This window comes from Osmia bicornis, chromosome 11 (genome assembly GCF_907164935.1).
Source record: "Osmia bicornis bicornis chromosome 11, iOsmBic2.1, whole genome shotgun sequence".
NCBI classification, from domain to species: domain Eukaryota; kingdom Metazoa; phylum Arthropoda; class Insecta; order Hymenoptera; family Megachilidae; genus Osmia; species Osmia bicornis.
Genome location: NC_060226.1, coordinates 1963967 through 1982986, shown reverse-complemented (window position 1 = coordinate 1982986; position 19020 = coordinate 1963967). Strand labels below are relative to the sequence as shown.

Here is a 19020-nt window from a genome sequence, read left to right as displayed (position 1 = left end):
TTAAAGTTTGTAACAGAAGAAAGAAGATAATCTCTATTGAAGAGAATAAAGAGCTTTCTATAATATTAATATGTCTTCAATATATCTACTTTTATTATTAAAAATTGAATTTCTTGAGCCTTCGTTTCTTTCTGTAGTCAATTATTTCCAAAAGAATAAAATGAGAGTAATAAGGTACTTTATAAATTGATCCAAAAGGAAAGTTGAATATCATCTACTTATAAAAAGTAATAATTTTTACTACGCAATTATATTAAAAAAAAATCAACAATTAAACATTCGAATGCAAACCACAACCTACCTAAGGGGAATAGACGGAGTGGGGGCCGATCGGAAGGAGGTCTGACTTTGGATGGATATCTCTGATATAAGGCGACAATTCTCAGTTTTCTTGAGTATGTTGGTCGTGTTATATCTGTGATTTGTTTTCCACGATCAAGTACGATTTTCAATAGAATATTTCTTGTTCGAGTTGAACGTTGGAAATCGTTCGAAATAATATCCGAAAAGTGTTAACGAAGATGTCTTAAATAATTGTTTGAACTGTGATCAAGGAACCGTGTATAAAACAGTGGAGAATCTTCGGATGTTTCATAAGTTCGATTTTAACATCCTGCAACAAAAGTAAATAAACAATATTAAAATTTATAGTTTGAACAAAGATTGTTTCCAGTATTATATATAAAATTAAATTGTAATCGCATGGAAGATCGCAATTTCTACGTTAAACACCTACAGGTATCTCTTTTATATCTATATTAAAACTTTAACTCATCAAATTCTTTACTTACAAGGGGAACTACCCAAGTGTTACACTTACTTATTAATGAAACTCTGCACCTTGTAGAGCTCGTCGAGCTAAACACGCGTATACCCCATTTTGGGAGGCAGACGTTGTTTAAAAGATATTAACAATTAAAGTTAGTTACTCCTTATATTCTGAAGTATAACAAACTCACAGATAGAAACGGAGCTGACCATTTCCACGTGTGAGTTAGTAAGGAGTAACTAACTTTAATTGTTAATATCTTTTAAACAATTAGCCATCTGCCCCCAAAACGGGGTATAGGCGTATTCAGCTCGGCGAGCTCTACACGATGGCAGAGTTTCATTAATAAGTGAGCATAATATTTGGGTAACTCCCCTCGTTAGATAACGATACAAGTTAACCCCATTCCCATAAATTTTAACAGAGTTAAAAATAATATAATACAGTCTTGTCATTGAACATTATTATACAACTTAAACGATAGTGGAACAACGTGTCCTAAGTAAATCCGTTTCGATTGACATTCTCGATAATGCCCTACCTTACTGTATAAAATAAAGATACCTTTTAACATAGGCAACAAGTTACAAGGCTCATACATATATCCGAAATATTCCTTCACAACCGGAGCACCGAGGGTCAGTTTTCAACCCTAATAAACATAATCTGATCGGGAATTTCATCGGAATCTAGTCTTCGACGACTTCATGATTAAATAAGGTATAAAAGTAGAAAAATACCTGAGGATCCACTGAATTAAATTCATGATTTCCTTTTAATTATAGTGCATCATTATTGCAATCTTGGGGTCAACAAATGACCAGGTGAATAGTGAAAAGACACCTCTTCGTGGATACGAAAACGTTATTAGTTTCATCATCTGAATGCTGGCTTTTTTAAACTTCAAATCTTAAACAAAATGAGCTTCCAGTCGTTAATCGCCGGCTCAGAGATCCTGCAAAAGGATAAAGGAATTGGTAAGCGCTCTTTTGCCAATGTATCAATACTGTAATTCGTCGTCCGCAGAATCCATTTCTTTTTTTCAACAACACGTGTTTACGACATTTATTATCAGCAATTAAGCGTCTGGAACATTTTCGCTTACAGGTGCGATTAATGTTGGCAATAGAATCGTTAAGTTTTCCGTGAACGTCAAAATTTCATTGTTGAGGAAGTCCACCGGTAATACCCATTAGCTTGATCAAATTTAATTATCCGTCGCAGCTGCTATTTTCCGGATGCACTCGCACCTACTAAATGTTGATAAATAATTAAACGCATTAAGAACATACCCGCCGAAGGGTACTGTAAACAAAATTTTCGCTCTTTTTCTTATCTCATTAACACTTTAACAGACGCTGTTATATATTCATAATTTTCATATACAGGTAAATCTCGATTAATCCGTGTTCACATAGTGCGAATTTTAAAATGATACCAGGTCGCATTTAATGCGAACAAAAATTCAATTAATCCAGACATGGATCGAAGCATGCAAGTTAACAGAGACTTGGATAAAATACTGCGGGTTTATCATCACATATAATGAACAACTGCGGTCAAACCGTATTCGAAGCACGCTCCTTGATTCAATAAATCATCGCGGTCCAACAAATAAAATTTTTATTAACAATAATATATCTTGAATGAAATCCTCAAATATCGATTCATCATAAACAAATGAGTTTTTCATAAATAAAATAAGTTTAATTATATTATTGAACATAAATATAATTTAATCAGTAGAAGTATAACATAAGCAAACTCAATGGAGCGTGCTAAAAAGCAGAATAAAGTACAATCAACACTGTTAAAATACTTAAAACAATAATAAACATGTTTATGCTATTATAAATTAATAATATACGTATGAAAGGTATATTTCAAAATTTTCATCGTATATTTTCTTTAAGAATCAATATTTCAAGTACTCGAATAGTACGAATTTAAATAATGCGAACAATTTCTGAGATTTATTACTCGCACTAATCGAGACCTACCTGTATTTGATCGTGTATTAATTACAGTATAAAAATTCGTTGTTTTATAAAGTATATCGTGGAATGATTCGAGTGTAATTTACTCGGTAATCTATAAAAAGAACTACGGAATTACAAGAACCGTTGATTCTTTAAAATATACGACCGGCAAAGTGTTAATGCATTGTTTCGCATTTTAACGTAAAATTTGAATATTCGCCCAGGAAACAATTGGACTTTCGATATTATGTACTTACAAAGTTTCTTACAATTGCGTAAACAGGAATAAAAAGATATTAACGGTAACCGGATAAAAATGTTGTAATAATGTATATAGAATTATAAAAATGTGTAATTCAACCAAAATTTTACAATGGTGTTTACTATGAGTGATAATATTAGATATCTTATAATTATCATTCATTTGTATTTTTTTTTTCCAAAGGATTATTCATACTCTTATGATAATTCTGCATCATCTTTGTGAAAATGCTCGCCGTCTGCACCCCTTTCTTTTTCCTAATGTCAACAATTAACTGATTAAAGTAATCTGAAAAGCTTCTTGTTGTGCCCCTGTAATAAGCAAAACGAGTATAAGATTTTGATTACCTTAGATGGTATCAGTGAGAAAGTATTAAGCTTGTTTCTACACGATACTCGTAATTCGCGATACACACGAACACGCGAACACATAGGTGGTATATTAAAAGAGGCGTTGGGCAGCATAAGAAATTACTATGAACTCGGTACCGTCGACTCACGTTGAATTATTCATCGGTAGAGGTAAAAAAAAAATATCGGTAAGACAGTGTTCCCAACACGAGATATTTAAATATTCATGAATCACGGCTACATGGTGGAGATTACAGAAGTAAACGTTACCTTTTGCCTCGCGGTACGATCGCCGTGCATCAAAGTTTGCGGAAGGAAAGCATTAAACGGTCACGCTTTGCGGCCATGACTCTACTGTCACTATATTGCACGCCCTGCGACAACAAACGATAAAATTGTGGCTTTATTTTAAGCTTAATTACTGCACTTGTTGCATGAAATGTAGTAGTTCAATGGATAAAATACCATAATGCTTTCAGGTTCTTAATTTTGATGGTACACTGGATTCCATTTTGAAACCTGTCATTTATTTTTAACTACGTTAATCAAATGAAATTTTGAAATAATCGGTACACTCAAAACAACAATGGTGACATCTACTTTGGATTACTTTAAGTAATTTAGATATTTAGACATATTAGACATATTTACCGACCGATGAATACTTGTAAACAACTTTTCTATTAATGAAATTTTGCCACCTTGTAGAGCTAATTGTTTTAAAGATAATTAACAATTAAAGTTAGTTAGTTAGTTGGTCATTAAGTTATTAAAAAATGAGGATTTATTTCTACTATTAGAAAAAGGCACAAAAGACATTAGTGAAGAATCCAAAACAATCGGACAGTTTATGCAAATTAGCGATGCATAAGAATGCATGAGCGAAGAACATCGTGAAGACGAATGTAAATCTTTTCTAATATAAAGATAAGTAGCTGTAAATAAAAAGCAGCGTATATAATTAATTATTAATAAATGATTATAACACAACTGTAATAGTTATTCAAAAAGAGACAAATTACCATTAAAAAAAAAAGTTGGGAACCGAGGATTTGAACCGTGAACCTTTAGATTGTGAGCCACGTGTTTAACCGCAGAGCTAACTGTTTGCAATTGTGAGTTCGTCAGACTTCTCAATATAAGTAGTAATTAACTTTAATTATTAATATCTTTTAAACAATTAGCCGTCTGCCCGGCTAAATGGGGTATAGGTGTGTTCAACTCGACGAGCTTTACAAACGTTATAAACGATACGTTAAAGTGAAGAGTGACTGGTATTTAAAACGTATGAATAATAAGGTTCAAAGCTGTTTAACCTTTCAGCATCGAACGACTTCAATAGGGTAATTAAGTTTCACCATATGTATGTACATATATGTAGTCAGTCGTCGAACTACAAACAATTAACGAACTAGAAACAGACTTTCTGAATCAAAGTATTCCATTTTGAAAAACAATTTTTCGCACACCTTCCATTTAGCCATTTTCGTATGGACATAGTTAGTAATAGAGTTACTATGTATCTTGTAGTCTGTACGATGTATGCAAATACATTGTACATTAACATTATGCTGAGAAGATCGTATGTATTTTTCATATTTTAATGTCATTGCTTTAATGTCATTGCCACTTTCTTTTCTATTGATTTCAAAGTCGGTGACATATGTACAAATAAAATAGGGTGGCTCACGTTTACTTTCCCTTACAGATTACATCGTAAGTCCTCATATTCCTTGTCAAAAATACGAAGAAGCTCACAAAGAATCCATAGAGAATCCGGAGAAATTTTGGGGGGAAGTTGCGAAGTGCGTGGACTGGAGTAAACCTTGGAAGAAAGTATTAGATAATACTAAACAGCCGTTCACGAAATGGTATTCTTATAGAAATTTAAATGTATCGAAAACCCTGTTGTATCGAAATTCTATAGTAATGAAATTCACAGGTTCGTTGGCGGTGAACTGAACGCCTGTTACAACGCGGTAGACCGCCATGTTTACGCGGGAAATGGAAATAAAACAGCATTGATCCACGACAGTCCTCTAACATCTACAATTCGAAGAGTAACTTACAATGATCTTATGGAGAAAACATCTTTATTGGCTGGTGCTCTGGCTGACATGGGTGTACGCAAAGGAGATGTAGTAATTATTTACATGCCGCTTATCCCGGAAACCATAATAGCAATGCTGGCGACCACGCGGCTCGGAGCTGTCCACTCAGTAGTATTTGGCGGTAAAATTTTTATTTTCAATCAAAACAATCTTTATAATAATTTTACAGTGAATGAAATATAAATTATTCGAATTTGAAATAAAGTGAATAAAATATAATATGATAAGGAATTAAATTACAATACATATTTTATTTCTTAGGAAGAGATATCATTTACTTGTACTACTTCCGTCATTCAAAATCAACTTTGCCATGAAAATTATAATTAACGCTATTTACCATTATGAGTCATAAAAGAGTTTATTTAATTATTAATTTAAATTTTAGGTTTTGCTGCAAAGGAATTAGCTACCAGGATAGAACACGCGAAACCTAAAGTGATAATTGCAGCTAGTTGCGGTCTGGAACCGACGAAGATCGTCAAGTACAGTTTATCTTCTTTGAAAGCCCGATTATATTTAAAGAATTTACAAGTATATACATTCTAATTTTAGGTATACAACGATGCTCAACGGCGCTTTGAGCATAATTACTGTGAAGAAACCAGGATGCATTATATTTCAGAGAAGAAATATATGGCAAAGTCCCTTACTGGAGGATCAGTATGACTGGGACGATGTGATAAACAAGTCAAAACCTCATCCGTGTCAACCTGTTGAAGCAAATGACCCTTTGTACATCATGTATACATCAGGGACAACAGGTAAACTAACTATAGCTATTTATACAGGGTGTTCGACAACAAGCGTTTGCGACTTTGTTGCCCAGTAATTAACGTTTAAGCATTCGCGTAAAAAGCGCCTGTAACCTGCAACCTGCCCAGCACCGACGACTGAACGTCAGGTCAGCAAGGGTCGGTACAGTCATAACCAAGAAGAGAAAGCCGAATGCTGCAGTACCCTGAAACAGAATAGCACGAGGTAAGTTTCTACTATTCAATGATTCTTGGTTATGACTGTACTCACCCCTGTTGACCTGACGTTCAGTCGTCGGTGCTGAACAGGTTGCAGGTTTCAGGCGCCTTTTAGTCAAATTTTTAAACATTAAAAAATCTCCCACCTGTTGTCGAACACCCTGTATAAATGAAACATTAATTATATGTATATGCTGCTTCCAGATTGGCATTAAGTCCTGCCACTGAAAATTGTATAATTTTCAACAAGGAAGATAAAACTTATCCTGCCATTAGATTTGAGAATTTTTTTTTAATTTACAGCATTATATTTAGTGTTGTTAAAAGTTTGTTTTTACTGTTTTTCGTTCGCTGCGACGCATACAAAATGTATTACGTCCGGAAAAAGTCATTAACCGTCTGAATGTATATTTTTAATATCACATTGTACAATTACTTCATTATGTAAACGTCAAAGGAAGTTGTTTGGAATGGAATCTTTAATACATTAAGTCTCTGAAACAAAATGAAATTACCGAATCAAACTTTATTATTAAAGGTCAACCAAAAGGAATTCTGAGAACAGTTGGCGGTCACCTGGTTGTCGTTTGTTGGACAATGAAGACAGTTTATGGTGTAGACAAGGATTCTGTTTGGTGGGTAGCCTCGGATATGGGCTGGGTCGTTGGCCATTCTTACATTTGTTATGGACCTCTTGTCTACGGTGCGACAAGCGTTATGTACGAAGGAAAACCTGACAGAACACCGGATGCAGCGCAATACTTTAGGTTCAAATGCTTAACGTAGATACAAATATATGGGGTGATCCTCTCGCTAGTAGGCCCAAAGGAAGTGCCGTAACAATACAGGGTGATCCTCTCGCTACGCTACCCGAAAGGAAGTACCGTCACAATAGAATGTAGAAGTCGATATCCCATTTCTGTCATCACTTGCTTGACGAAGGTGGCCCTTGCAGCGGAGACGGCTGTGTGCGTGAAAATGTATTAAGAAAATATTCTATTTTCCACAACGTTTAAATGGAACTCTTCTGCTCGTTACACACATTTTCACGCACACAGCCGTCTCCGCTGCAAGGGCCACCTCCGTCAAGTAAGCGATGATAGAAATGGGATGTCGACTTCTTCTTTCTATTGTCGAGGCACTTCCTTTGGGTCCACTAGCGAGAGGATCACCCTGTACAGTTCATGTTAGGCTAATTAAGATTCTATCTTTTACAGAGTAATAGAACAGCACAGTGTAAACGCGTTGTTCTGCGTACCCACTGCATTGCGGGTAATAAGACGCGCTGATCCAGATGTACTGTTGGGTGGAAAATACTCTACTAAGTCGTAAGCTTAAATTAAATAATACAAAATTTGATGTGCCTACACCACCGTTTAACAAAATTAATTTGTCCAGTTTAAAAACTATATTTGTTGCTGGAGAATTCTGCGATAACGAGACGAAATTGTGGGCTGAGAAAACGTTCAAAGTTCCCATATTGAACAACTGGTGGCAATCGGAAACTGGTCTCCCTATCACAGCACTATGCTTAGGATACGGTCATCATCCTAGTTTACCAAAACACAGTACTGGCCCTCCAATTCCTGGTTACCATAGTAAGTTCTCATCGGACTCTAAAAAAGAAAATTGTATATAAAATTGATTTTCCCTTTGTCCAGTTGACATTTTACGGGACGATGGTAGCAAGGCAAAAGCACATGAATTAGCAAGAATCGCCATAAAATTACCTTTACCACCTAGTTGCATGTCCACTCTTTATAAAGCTGATGAAAGATTCAAAGAAATATACTTCTCAAGGTTTCTGGTAAGTCTAATGTATTTCTATTATAAAGAACATTATGTAGAGAAAAAACAATGTATCAGGGTTACTACGATACCATGGATGTCGGTTACAAAGATGAGTTTGGATACATCTACGTGATGGCACGGGACGACGATGTAATCAACGTAGCTGGTCACAGGCTGTCCACCTCTGCCCTCGAAGACGTCGTTATGGCTCATCCTGATGTTGTGGATGCAGCTGTGATTGGGGTACCAGACCCTACTAAAGGAGAAATTCCTTTATGCCTTTATATAATGAAAGAAGGTAAAGATTTAGTAGAATTGTTTTAAAAAAAAGTTTACCTTTTTATAAATTTTGTTTCAAGACACAACAAAGAACGAGGTACAAATCAACGAGGAACTGGTAACACGTGTAAGAAATTTAATTGGCCCCATAGCATCGTTTAGAATAGCTGCTGCTGTCAAAGCATTGCCTAGAACACGTTCAGGGAAGATTATTCGAAAATCTATCTCCAACTTAGCACATTCGAGACTGGTTAAGGTAAGGAAACTTTGTCTATTAATAAACAGTAAGTATACTAGAATGAGGAATGATATTCTCAATGTTTATTCATTCGCCAATGGAAAATTGTATTGTTTTTTCTCTTCTCCAGATACCAAGTACAATAGAGGATGTATCGGTGTATCATGAAATCAAAGAGGTACTTCAAAAACTTGGATACGCTAAACTAGCACCTGATCCTCAATTATCAGTGTAATTAAGATTTGACCACTTTATTATATAAACTTTCTTCTTTTCTTTTTTCTTTTTAATAATTGTCATATAAAATGTAATAAACCTACATACGATATACAGACACGCATAGGAATGTTTGACAAATACGTGTCAAAAATTCGAGTTAACAAATTATGAATTGCACTAAAAATCGCAGTAAAAAAAGAACAGCAAACGAAGTCGAAAGTAAAACTAACTTGATAGTATCACTCACCGTTAGGCCGTTGCTGCACTTACAAAGATAATGTACCTTAAATTATGAAAAAGTTATTTTGAAAACAACCATGTATATATTTTTGTCTTGTTAACATTACAAAAAAGAATAAATTCTCCGAAATTTGTGTAAGTTTTGTCTGAATATATTTTACACTGTTACTTTTAATCTGTATTACCGAAATTATATAAGAAATAAGAAAAAAAAAGTATAAATTGTAATACCTTTTTTTTTTTTGTTTAATGTTCCGACTGGAATATTATATTAACAAGTTTAAAAATTATAACAACGCGTACAATAAATGTTTCCGAACAATTTATAGAAATAAAATTAATGATTGTAATATTCGTATTGTTGGTAAATCAGATTCGTTATAAAACATTAAATAAAACAGAATCAAAAATGATTCAACAATATACATATAGTAAAAAAAAAAAAAAAAAAAAAAATGAAACAGGACAAAAGACGCAGATATTGTTTTTTAGTATCCGTTAGAATAAAACAGAGCAAAGAAAAGAAAAAAGCAGTAATACATGTAAAGAAAGCACTCACAAAATGTCTGCTTTGAAAATTCTCTATATTAACTTCCTTTTTCGGTTAAATCTCGACATTAATTTTTTTTTTCTTTGATCGCATGTAACGCTATAAATCATCGAAATCTCTTTCTGGAAAAGCACAAGTGTTTGTAAGAACATCTGGTGTTAACAGACACGTAGTACATCGATACAATACACGAACCTTTGGCGCCATCGAACAACACCAATTAATTGAATTAACAGAAATAGTACGTGCAAGAAAAAGCAAATCAACCATACACATCAAAAATTCTCTTACCAAAATTAGTAGAGGACAATTTTCTTGCAAATTTGTTTTTAATGACAATGTAATAAGAAACAGTATAATAATAGTAATAATAATATTAATTTTATAATTATAAATTGTCGTTTAACACTATCTGGTTGATTTAATAAACTTTTGTTTTTTATCTTTTTCCCTCGTTTCTTACCACCAATTTAATAATAATTATTCAATAATAATTATTCAATAATCATTATAATAATATTAATAATATTTGTATTTTTTTATTTCTTAGTTTTATCTCATAATCGGTAATCCTCTTCTTTACGTTTCATTAATGTCTCGCACCTCAGAAGAATAAAAATATCGTGTTTTACAATATCAAGGAGACACTAATCATCAGTTTGATCATTAATCCATTTTGTTGTGAACTCAACGTGAGTGCTGTCGTTCGGCTTACCTAATTAGAAGGAACACGCGCTCTTGAGTTTTTTTTTAGTTGTTTGTCTCCTTATCTATATAATCAAATCTATTTGTTTGTTTGCTTTTTTTTTCTTTATTTCAGGTTATAAATACCCTCCCCTGCCCCGATTGACCCCAAACCCCGGCCCAACTGTCTGTGCATACGATGTATGTGCTTTTCTTTGATGTAAAATTCTTTTGCTTCTTGTGTAAGATGATTGTATGTTACATTAACAGTAGTTCGCGAGCAGTCACGCTAGTTCCGTTTTTTTTTTTTCTCTCTCTCTCGTGCGTACTGTGTTTGGCTTGCGTCTTTTCTGTATTTGTCGTTATCAAAGTCGATTATTATCCCAATCTGTGGTCACAGTTGAGTAACTTTACTCCACCACTTTCAGCACCTTACCAATTGCAATAGTCTTATCTAAAAATTGATAAAGGATCAATGAAAATGTTGTTCACTGAATGTGAACGAACCTTTCTAATATCGTTATGTACTTACTTTCATCCCTAAGGGTAAAACGTCCCATTTGTGGAAATAATTTAAATCTTTCAAGGCATATCACACCAGCGCACTCGATTCTCATTATTGCCACTTGATCTTGCTTAACGAACCTCGGCCTTGTTTTACTCTTATCTCCCGTTTTCTTATCGACCAGACAGATCAATGCTTTCACTCTAACTTCCTCCGCAGCGCAATGAATATGCATCACAGCACTGTATCCAGCGCAGATGATACTCTTATGCTCCAAAATAACAACTTGCGCGTCAAACACCTTTCCTGTTTTAATCGGATTGTTGCTGTCGCATAGGACAAATCCAGGGCTGACGTCTTCTTCTTCGATGCCTTTTAACTTGATCTTCACGTTCTCTCCAGGACCAACCGATGTCACTTCTTCATCGTCCGACCACAACTGATCTACCGTCACTGCCGTCTAATGAAACACGGTTAAATAAGTAAAGGACAGATAATAAAATGAAACGGAACGAACCGAAATAATAGCAGTATTTTTACCCTATTCGGCATAACAAGTAGCGAATGTCCCTTTTTTGCTTCTCCTGCTTCAACTTTTCCCATCACCACCGTTCCCATGTCTTTATATTTATCAACAATTGGCATGATAAACGGTCCATTGTTTTTGCGATTAAGCGACGGTAAAGAGTCAATGAAGGATATGAATGGTGGGCCAGTATACCACGTACAAAGATGTTCTGGTATCGGGTCTTTCAAGCCAATACCGAGCTGCCCTGAGACTGGCATAAATGTAAGATCTTTAGCGGGATTGAACCCCAGTTTACGCAGATAGGGCAGTATTTTATCCCTAAATAATCCAATAATTAATTTAACATTCAATAAAATTAATAAACTTGTTACCTTAGATTTATAAAAAAAAAAAAAAAAAAACGCAAATAACTTACCTGCACTCATTGTACCTTCCCTCATCCCACTCCACCGTCGGATCATCCATTTTATTTACTAACACAACCAGATGTTTAACACCAGCAGTTTTGGCTAACATAGCGTGCTCTCTCGTTTGACCGCCTCTGTCGAAACCCGTTTCGAACTCTCCTTTCCGCGCAGAAATAACTAAAACCGCGAGATCGGCTTGTGCTGCTCCACCAATCATATTAGGTACAAAACTCTTATGACCAGGTGCATCTAATATTGTAAAATGCTTTCGTTCAGTTTCAAAGTACGCTCTACCGACTTCCACCGTTTTTCCTTTTTCTCGTTCCTCTTGATTAGTATCTAAGGCCCAACTCAAATACCACGTTTCTCTACTTCTTTCTTTTGCTTCTCTTTCATACTTTTCTAGTGTTCTTTTGTCAACCATTCCCGTTAATGCCATAATTTGACCACCAATCGTTGATTTTCCTGCATCTGTAAAAACGGATATCCATAACGTTACTATCATTTTGAACTGATATATCTTTTTTTAATTAAGAAATGCAAATGATACATACCAACGTGTCCTATAAAAACAACATTAACATGCTCCTTTTTACTTTTAGTGTCCTCTGTTACTTTAACAGGTTTTTTCTTAGGTACTTTAACAACCATCTCTTCGTCTTCCTCATTCTCAGCCTAAAAAACATTCAGATAAATCAGTTAGGAACAAACTTGAAAATAAAACTATACTACAATGAAGTTTAAATAAACTTAAGACTAAGATCGCTTCTCCTATATATGCCAGGCTATTTACAAAAGCTTGAACATACTTCTTCATTTTCAGGAGTTAAAAGAGGATCGCCGTCTACTGCCGCTTCTTCCCAAGAATCAGCCGGTTGATGCTCAGGACTAGTATTTATTTGATCAGTAACATTCGGAGGTGGAGCCCCTCCCCCAGCAGGTGGTTCCTCCACGCGAGTACCAACTGGATCTGGTAGAACCACTGGAGTATTATTGCCTACAATAAAGAAATTTTACTTTGAATAAAACTCTGCTTTATTTACTGAAATACAAATGAAATAATTGTACTAGAATACAAAGTAATTTTAAAGATACACAAGTGTTTAAGATTAAAAACTGAAACATTCTGTTTTGATCTCAAGTTCATGAAACATATTAGGATAAAAAGCTCTTATAGTATCATGCTTTATCAATATCTGTGATTCATTTTTAATACACTAAAGTGTTAACTTCATATTTTATTAGATAAATAAATGATTTGAATTTAGCAACAGTCTGAGCATTGCACAATATTGAGTTAACATTAAAGATATACATATTGTAGTAAAAATCATTGTAATCTCTTTCTTCAGGCAATTAAGGTCAATATACAAAGATAAAGCTTGATGGATTTTTATATAGTAGCAGATTCTGTTGGTATATGTTTGTCGATGACAAATATAAAAGATATTAGAACCTGTATACGAACAAAATAATGGGGGTTAGTCGCATGGGTTATTACAGATAACTTAGAATAATAGGAACTTAAATCCTACATTTCTACACAAAAACTAAGTAAAATTATTCAGAAGAAAATAGTTGATTACTAATCATGGTTTATATGAAGACTAACCATGATGTATTTCAGGAGGCATAGAAGTGGTTACAGTATTCATCATGACAGCGACATTGCAGGAACTGTCGGCCGTATTACTGTTCTGCGGTGAAGAGTTGATGCAGAAGGAAGGCACGAATTCCGCAGCATTTACGTTTAAAGTGGAAAATTTACTCTCGATGGACTTATCCTGTGGTGGAGCGATGTCTCCGTTATCCGCCTGCTGTTCCCACGAATCTGGTGCTAAACTATTCGCCATATTTATTAGAGTTCAGTTGTCGAACCGGCTTCGTAGATTAATCGAACACGGAAATCACGCTACGCTATGTGCAGGATTTCGATTGAACTGCAGTTACAATTGGGACGGGGTTTAAAAAAATAATTATTTATGATATCCGCGCACACCGTACACGCGTATCGGTACCCCGCGTGTGACCCCCGTGGTCTGTTTCGTTGTTCTACTTCGCCGGAACTACAAACATCAAAACACCAACTTTCAACACGAGAAGGTTCCGTCGTTTTACCGCGTACACCCGATTTACCGTCACTACAAATCTCAAAGAAATAAGTTGAGCGAATTAAGGCGGCACAACAAATGACGTTCTAATTTTAAAGTTCGCATTTACCAAAATATCTCTAGTCACACGATAATGTTGGTATCACCAATTCCATTCTTGGCGCAACCAAAAAGTAACATTGTAGAGTGGAATAGAAGTTTCTACAAAAAATGTATCTGAAGAAAATCTCCTCCTACTATATTGCCATCTCACCCCCAAAAATAAATACCCCTTCTTATCTTTTATTTGTTATTCTTTTGAATAATGGAAGTATGTAATTCTTATCTTGCAAGTAAGACTTATGATGTCAGTACACATGTATACTTCCATTGATTAAAAAATTTTTTATCAAACATGATTGTTACATATACACATATTTACGTTTTTATTGTAACCGGTATTTGTATTACAATAAATAATAATATAGTACTTTATTTATTCTTCTGTTCAAATATAATTGTTATGTTAAATCATTTCAGTAAAAAATGATATAAGTACATACCATCAAGAAGTCTGGTTTAATTTTGTACAAACCAAATGTTATTTTTTACATTTTTATTATTTCACTGTTGTAGTTTAGTCCCTAGTTTCTGCAGATATTTTTCTGGTAAATTCTGTGCACTATAATCATAAAAACGCTTACATGTTTTGTTTTTCCCTATTTTTTAGCGTACACAAATAAAATGATATGAACATGAATTACTTAGCAATGTTATCTCAATGTGTTTTCAATGTACAAAAAATAGTCATAAATAGAAGTTTTCACAGCAAACAATAGTACATAGTACTACTGATGCTTCTTATTCTTCCTTTTCTTTTTACTTCCTCCACTTTTAGTGTTCTTATCTGAGGTTTTTTCTACGTCCATCTTTCTTTTTGGTACCTCTTTTGGATTTTGTACTAATACAACTGATGAACATTCTGTGTTTATTGAAGGTACACTGAAACCTGCAATCTACGAATACAATTTTATGAATAATTAATGAACATGGCAATTCGTTCCACGATGTTATAATATACTTACATATGGTTTCACCAGTTTAAATACTAATTTCTCATGCTGTACATTGGATCTGTCCAAACTTATTTGCACTATAACAGGATCAAAAGTACGGAACATAACATTTCCACAAGTTTGTGAATGATCCTCGTTGTTGTATTTAAATGTTATAGAGTTTGCTTTGTTTTCGTTCAAATACAAAGTTCCCTCTAGACCATACTTTGGAATTAATATTTGTAAGGCATTTTTTCGCACAAATAGTATGTACCCTTCTTCATCCTGAATTTTTCCTCTAAAGAACAACTATAAAAACAAAAATATTATTTGTAAGCTTTAAACAATACTTTCAGAAAATTCTAAATAAAAAGTGTTCTTCAAAAGATACAAACATGTGTGTTAAGTGCAACAGACGCTCGTCCAGCATACTGTGCCATTCTATTACGATAATTTAGATTATGACATAACGCATGATTTTTCTTCTTGTCCAATAAATCAGGATATGTTGCATCGGCTCCAATGCAAACTGCTAATAAACGATGTACCATTACATCCGCATACCTACAGAACAAAGTAAACGATAAAATTAAAACCAAATACATTCTCGGTTATTATGTTTTCAACTTTACCTTCGAATAGGTGATGTAAAGTGAGTATAAATGGGGCATGCTAAACCATAATGAAAGTATTCACTTGGTTGATGCATTCCACTAATGAAATACACAGCTTGCATCATACAACGTGTAGCGAGTATTCTCAACATAGTGTTAAAATAAGGATTGTTTTCTTTATGACATCTGTCTAAAGATTCTGCCAATTCTTTGCCACTGTTAGTGTTTATAACAAAACCCTAATAAAATTGAATTAAATATTGGGAATTTATCATCACTGCATACAAAATATTTACAGATCTTGGTTTTCAAATAACTTTTCCATACCTGATTCTTTCCAGCTTTTATAAGCGGTTCAAAATTGGCAAGCGGTGGTTCAGGATGTCTTCTTAATACTGCACATTCTGGAAATTCTTCTACAATCTTTTTAGCAACTGAAATATTTGCTAGCAACATAAATTCTTCAACCATGGAATTAGTTTCTCGCAATTTTTTAGCTTCCACATCAATGGGATCGTGAGTTTCAGAATCCACTTCGAACCGAATTTCAGGAGATGCCAATACTAGTGCACTGTGATTAACAGCAATTTTCTTTTTACAATTCAGAGTACTGAGTTTCGATGAGAAAATTTTACATACCCATTTTCTAAACGTCTCTTTTTTAACTTCTTTGCTAAACTATTAAGATTCCTCAATGATGTTGCAACTGTCTCTTGCTGAGTAGCATCGTCGATTTTCAATTGAGCCTCGTCGTAAGTCATTGCTGCTCGCGAACGAATTATAGATTTACAATGTCTAGTATTAATTACATTCGCATCTTTGTCCATTTCCCATATACAGGAAAATGCTAATCTTTCTTCATTTCCCCTCAAAGAACAGAGATTTGTACTGAGTAGTTCTATAATCATAAATAGAATGCGTTACGCACTAGAATAACGACTAATAAAGAAAAATGAATTTTTACCTGGAATCATTTGAATCCTTGTGTCAACCAAATACACGGTCGTAGCTCGTAAAGCTGCCTCTTTATCTAATGCAGTTCCAGGTCTAATAAAGTGCGTTACGTCCGCAATATGTACACCTACTTCAAGATTACCATTTGGTAGTTCTCTACAATGAAGCGCATCATCAATATCTGTACATCCTGGTGGATCAACTGAACATATATCCAGGTGTCTAAGATCTTCTCTTTGTACTAAATCCTAGAAACAATGTTTGATGTACATAATGATTTTATAGAAGTTAATTTCATTTTTACGTTTATACATACAGCATCTGTGATGCGCCATGGCATCTTCGGAAGTGAACTAAGAACTGCATCGGAGAATCTACTATGCGGAACATCGTGCTCTAAAAGTATTACTTTGTTTTCGGTCGCTTTATCTCCTATTTCACCCAATGCACGTACAAAATGACCAAGAGGATATCTTGAATTACGCGGCCAAGAATCAATGGCAACGATAATCCTTTGTTTACTTAACACTGAGTATTGTCTAGTTTCAATTCTTATTTTAGGTATTTTTCGTTCAGCTGGCACAAACAAATGTCTCACATTCTATATACAGAGAGGACAGAATTGTGAAACACAGGTGTATATATATGCAGGAGCTAATAATGACAACTTCCTAAACATTTACCCCTTCTATATTACTAGGCTGAAGTATCCCACAATATTGCCTCCAATTTCTCCTAATAATACCAACAATCTTCCCAGTTGGTGTCTTTTGCATTTTGTTTGAAGAAATAATTTTATCTAATACTTTCTCAGTTTCTATCACATCATCAACATCTGCTTCTTCATCTTGTAAGACAATGTCACTGGGAGATGACCACTGATCCTCTGCTAAGAGTTCTAATGCAACTGTATCACCATCAACTGCTCTATTAAGGTTACTACGACCTTGGATAAAAATCTGCAATCAAATATATGTAATAAATTTATACGTATGAAAAATATAGACAACAAATATTTACCTCTTTCTCGGCCCTTTCAACTTTAACGAATCCTTCAAGGAAATTTTCTCTTGATATGGCAAATGTTCCTTGTAGAAGTTTGCCATTTTTTATACCTTCGTGTAATTCAGATGGTGTAAGGTGACATGGAAAAACTGTTTGACCATCGGAATCTGTGCCGTAACTCTTTTTACATAATTTATCTGCCAGAAATCCAGAATTTTCCAATGAAGTAACATAGTCCTCCACTGCGAAATAACACAAACATAAGTTGAAGTGAAGATAATGATTTTATATGATTAACAAAGAAAACTTTACTCGAAAGAACAGGAATTCCTTCTGCAATTGCCAGCTCTCTATTACGAACATCATCAGTTAATAACACAGTTTTCATTTTGCAACCAAGAGAACTTAAATGCATGTTGTACCATTTTGCTGCAACTCTGATTGCTCTGTCATTTCTGTCATTTGCACTTTCACCTGGATTGCGTTCAATGTAAGTTTCTCTATTTGAATACAACATAATACAATTAGTAATACAATATGAATGTGCAATATAAATATAGTAGTTTTGACGTACTTATGATGTTCATTAACAAATACATAAAATTTTCTACGCGTATTAGCAATTACATCCTTCAATTTTTTATATACAGTAGAACTTCTGTGTTTTATTTCTTCTAACACTGTTTGTAATATTATTACATTACAGATAACATCTTCTTCCAAAACATCAATCTAAAATTATAGGAGTTATAAACACTGCAAGTAACAAAAATAATTTGGTAAAATTATTCTGTTTACCTGATCTAAAATAATGTTAGTATCAAGCAGAAGGTAATATGGATACAATAGTTTTGAGCTTTTTACACCTGAATCTTCATCATCTAAAATTATATTCCGGTTTCTGTACAAGCATTTATCACATGCTTTAGAACCACAGTGAATATCATCTCTGAGATAATGTTCTCTAACTGTCTGTACAGAGGAACAATTTTTACATTAATTTACTTTGTTTAAATAATATTACAAAGAACACATTTACATAATTCTAAAAACAAATACTTTGTTTTCATATACAATACCTTAAAAACCTTTCCTCCCTTAGTTTTTCTAAAGAAAACTTTCGTTTTTAACATGATGATTATTTATATTATGCAAAATATACTTTCTGTATATAAAATAAAATAAAATGTTTCTTAAATTCAAACATATATGTGTATATCAAGCACTAAACGTTGCACGTGTATCGTAAACTATATAAGTTGCGCGACATGACAATCATGGCAGACAACTGCGAATAATGTAAATTACTTTCTAACAAATTGATCAATTAATCATAATTATATTACAAAAAACATTTTGCGTGTGAAGTATGTGAATCTTTGCTACGAGGGATAAGTTTTTATCAATAAAAAGGT

At 34.0% G+C, this 19020-nt stretch overlaps 3 protein-coding genes and 1 long non-coding RNA gene across 6 annotated transcripts; 1 reads left to right on the top strand and 3 right to left on the bottom strand.

Annotated features, from left to right (window-relative positions):
* Positions 1-526: 526 nt before the first annotated feature.
* Positions 527-4268, bottom strand: LOC123988288. 2 transcript variants are annotated; one of them, XR_006829855.1, is made up of 6 exons: positions 3826-4268; positions 3631-3734; positions 3206-3321; positions 1875-2022; positions 1510-1724; positions 527-613 (listed from the first exon to the last, which is right to left on the bottom strand). It is a non-coding gene; the product is annotated as an uncharacterized LOC123988288 (long non-coding RNA). The 2 variants fall into 2 exon arrangements; XR_006829856.1 differs by having other exon boundaries at positions 1875-2019.
* LOC114877739 (acyl-CoA synthetase short-chain family member 3, mitochondrial) lies at positions 1663-9668 on the top strand. Its single transcript, XM_029190695.2, has 12 exons — positions 1663-1746; positions 5069-5231; positions 5303-5592; positions 5860-5956; positions 6027-6235; positions 6984-7212; positions 7663-7773; positions 7844-8043; positions 8107-8252; positions 8312-8534; positions 8596-8771; positions 8884-9668. Exons 1-12 carry the CDS (start codon positions 1689-1691, stop codon positions 8986-8988), a joined length of 2007 nt encoding a protein of 668 aa, XP_029046528.1. The 5' UTR covers positions 1663-1688; the 3' UTR covers positions 8989-9668.
* A 109-nt stretch (positions 9669-9777) lies between these two features.
* LOC114877740 (eukaryotic peptide chain release factor GTP-binding subunit ERF3A) lies at positions 9778-14105 on the bottom strand. The gene is made up of 7 exons (XM_029190697.2): positions 13500-14105; positions 12697-12884; positions 12442-12562; positions 11896-12358; positions 11492-11798; positions 10979-11411; positions 9778-10900 (listed from the first exon to the last, which is right to left on the bottom strand). Exons 1-7 carry the CDS (start codon positions 13738-13740, stop codon positions 10857-10859), a joined length of 1797 nt encoding a protein of 598 aa, XP_029046530.1. The 5' UTR covers positions 13741-14105; the 3' UTR covers positions 9778-10856.
* A 291-nt stretch (positions 14106-14396) lies between these two features.
* On the bottom strand, positions 14397-18848 carry LOC114877738 (exosome complex exonuclease RRP44). Of its 2 annotated transcripts, XR_003789630.2 has the most exons (15): positions 18685-18848; positions 18404-18577; positions 18180-18337; positions 17918-18105; positions 17621-17847; positions 17284-17559; positions 16917-17201; positions 16611-16848; positions 16286-16544; positions 15974-16217; positions 15665-15885; positions 15428-15596; positions 15063-15341; positions 14742-14993; positions 14397-14659 (listed from the first exon to the last, which is right to left on the bottom strand). XR_003789630.2 is itself a non-coding variant. In XM_029190694.2 (14 exons), exons 1-14 carry the CDS (start codon positions 18736-18738, stop codon positions 14826-14828), a joined length of 2940 nt encoding a protein of 979 aa, XP_029046527.1. In that variant the 5' UTR covers positions 18739-18848; the 3' UTR covers positions 14397-14825. The 2 variants fall into 2 exon arrangements, 1 of the variants encoding a protein (XP_029046527.1); XM_029190694.2 differs by having other exon boundaries at positions 14397-14993.
* Positions 18849-19020: the final 172 nt, after the last annotated feature.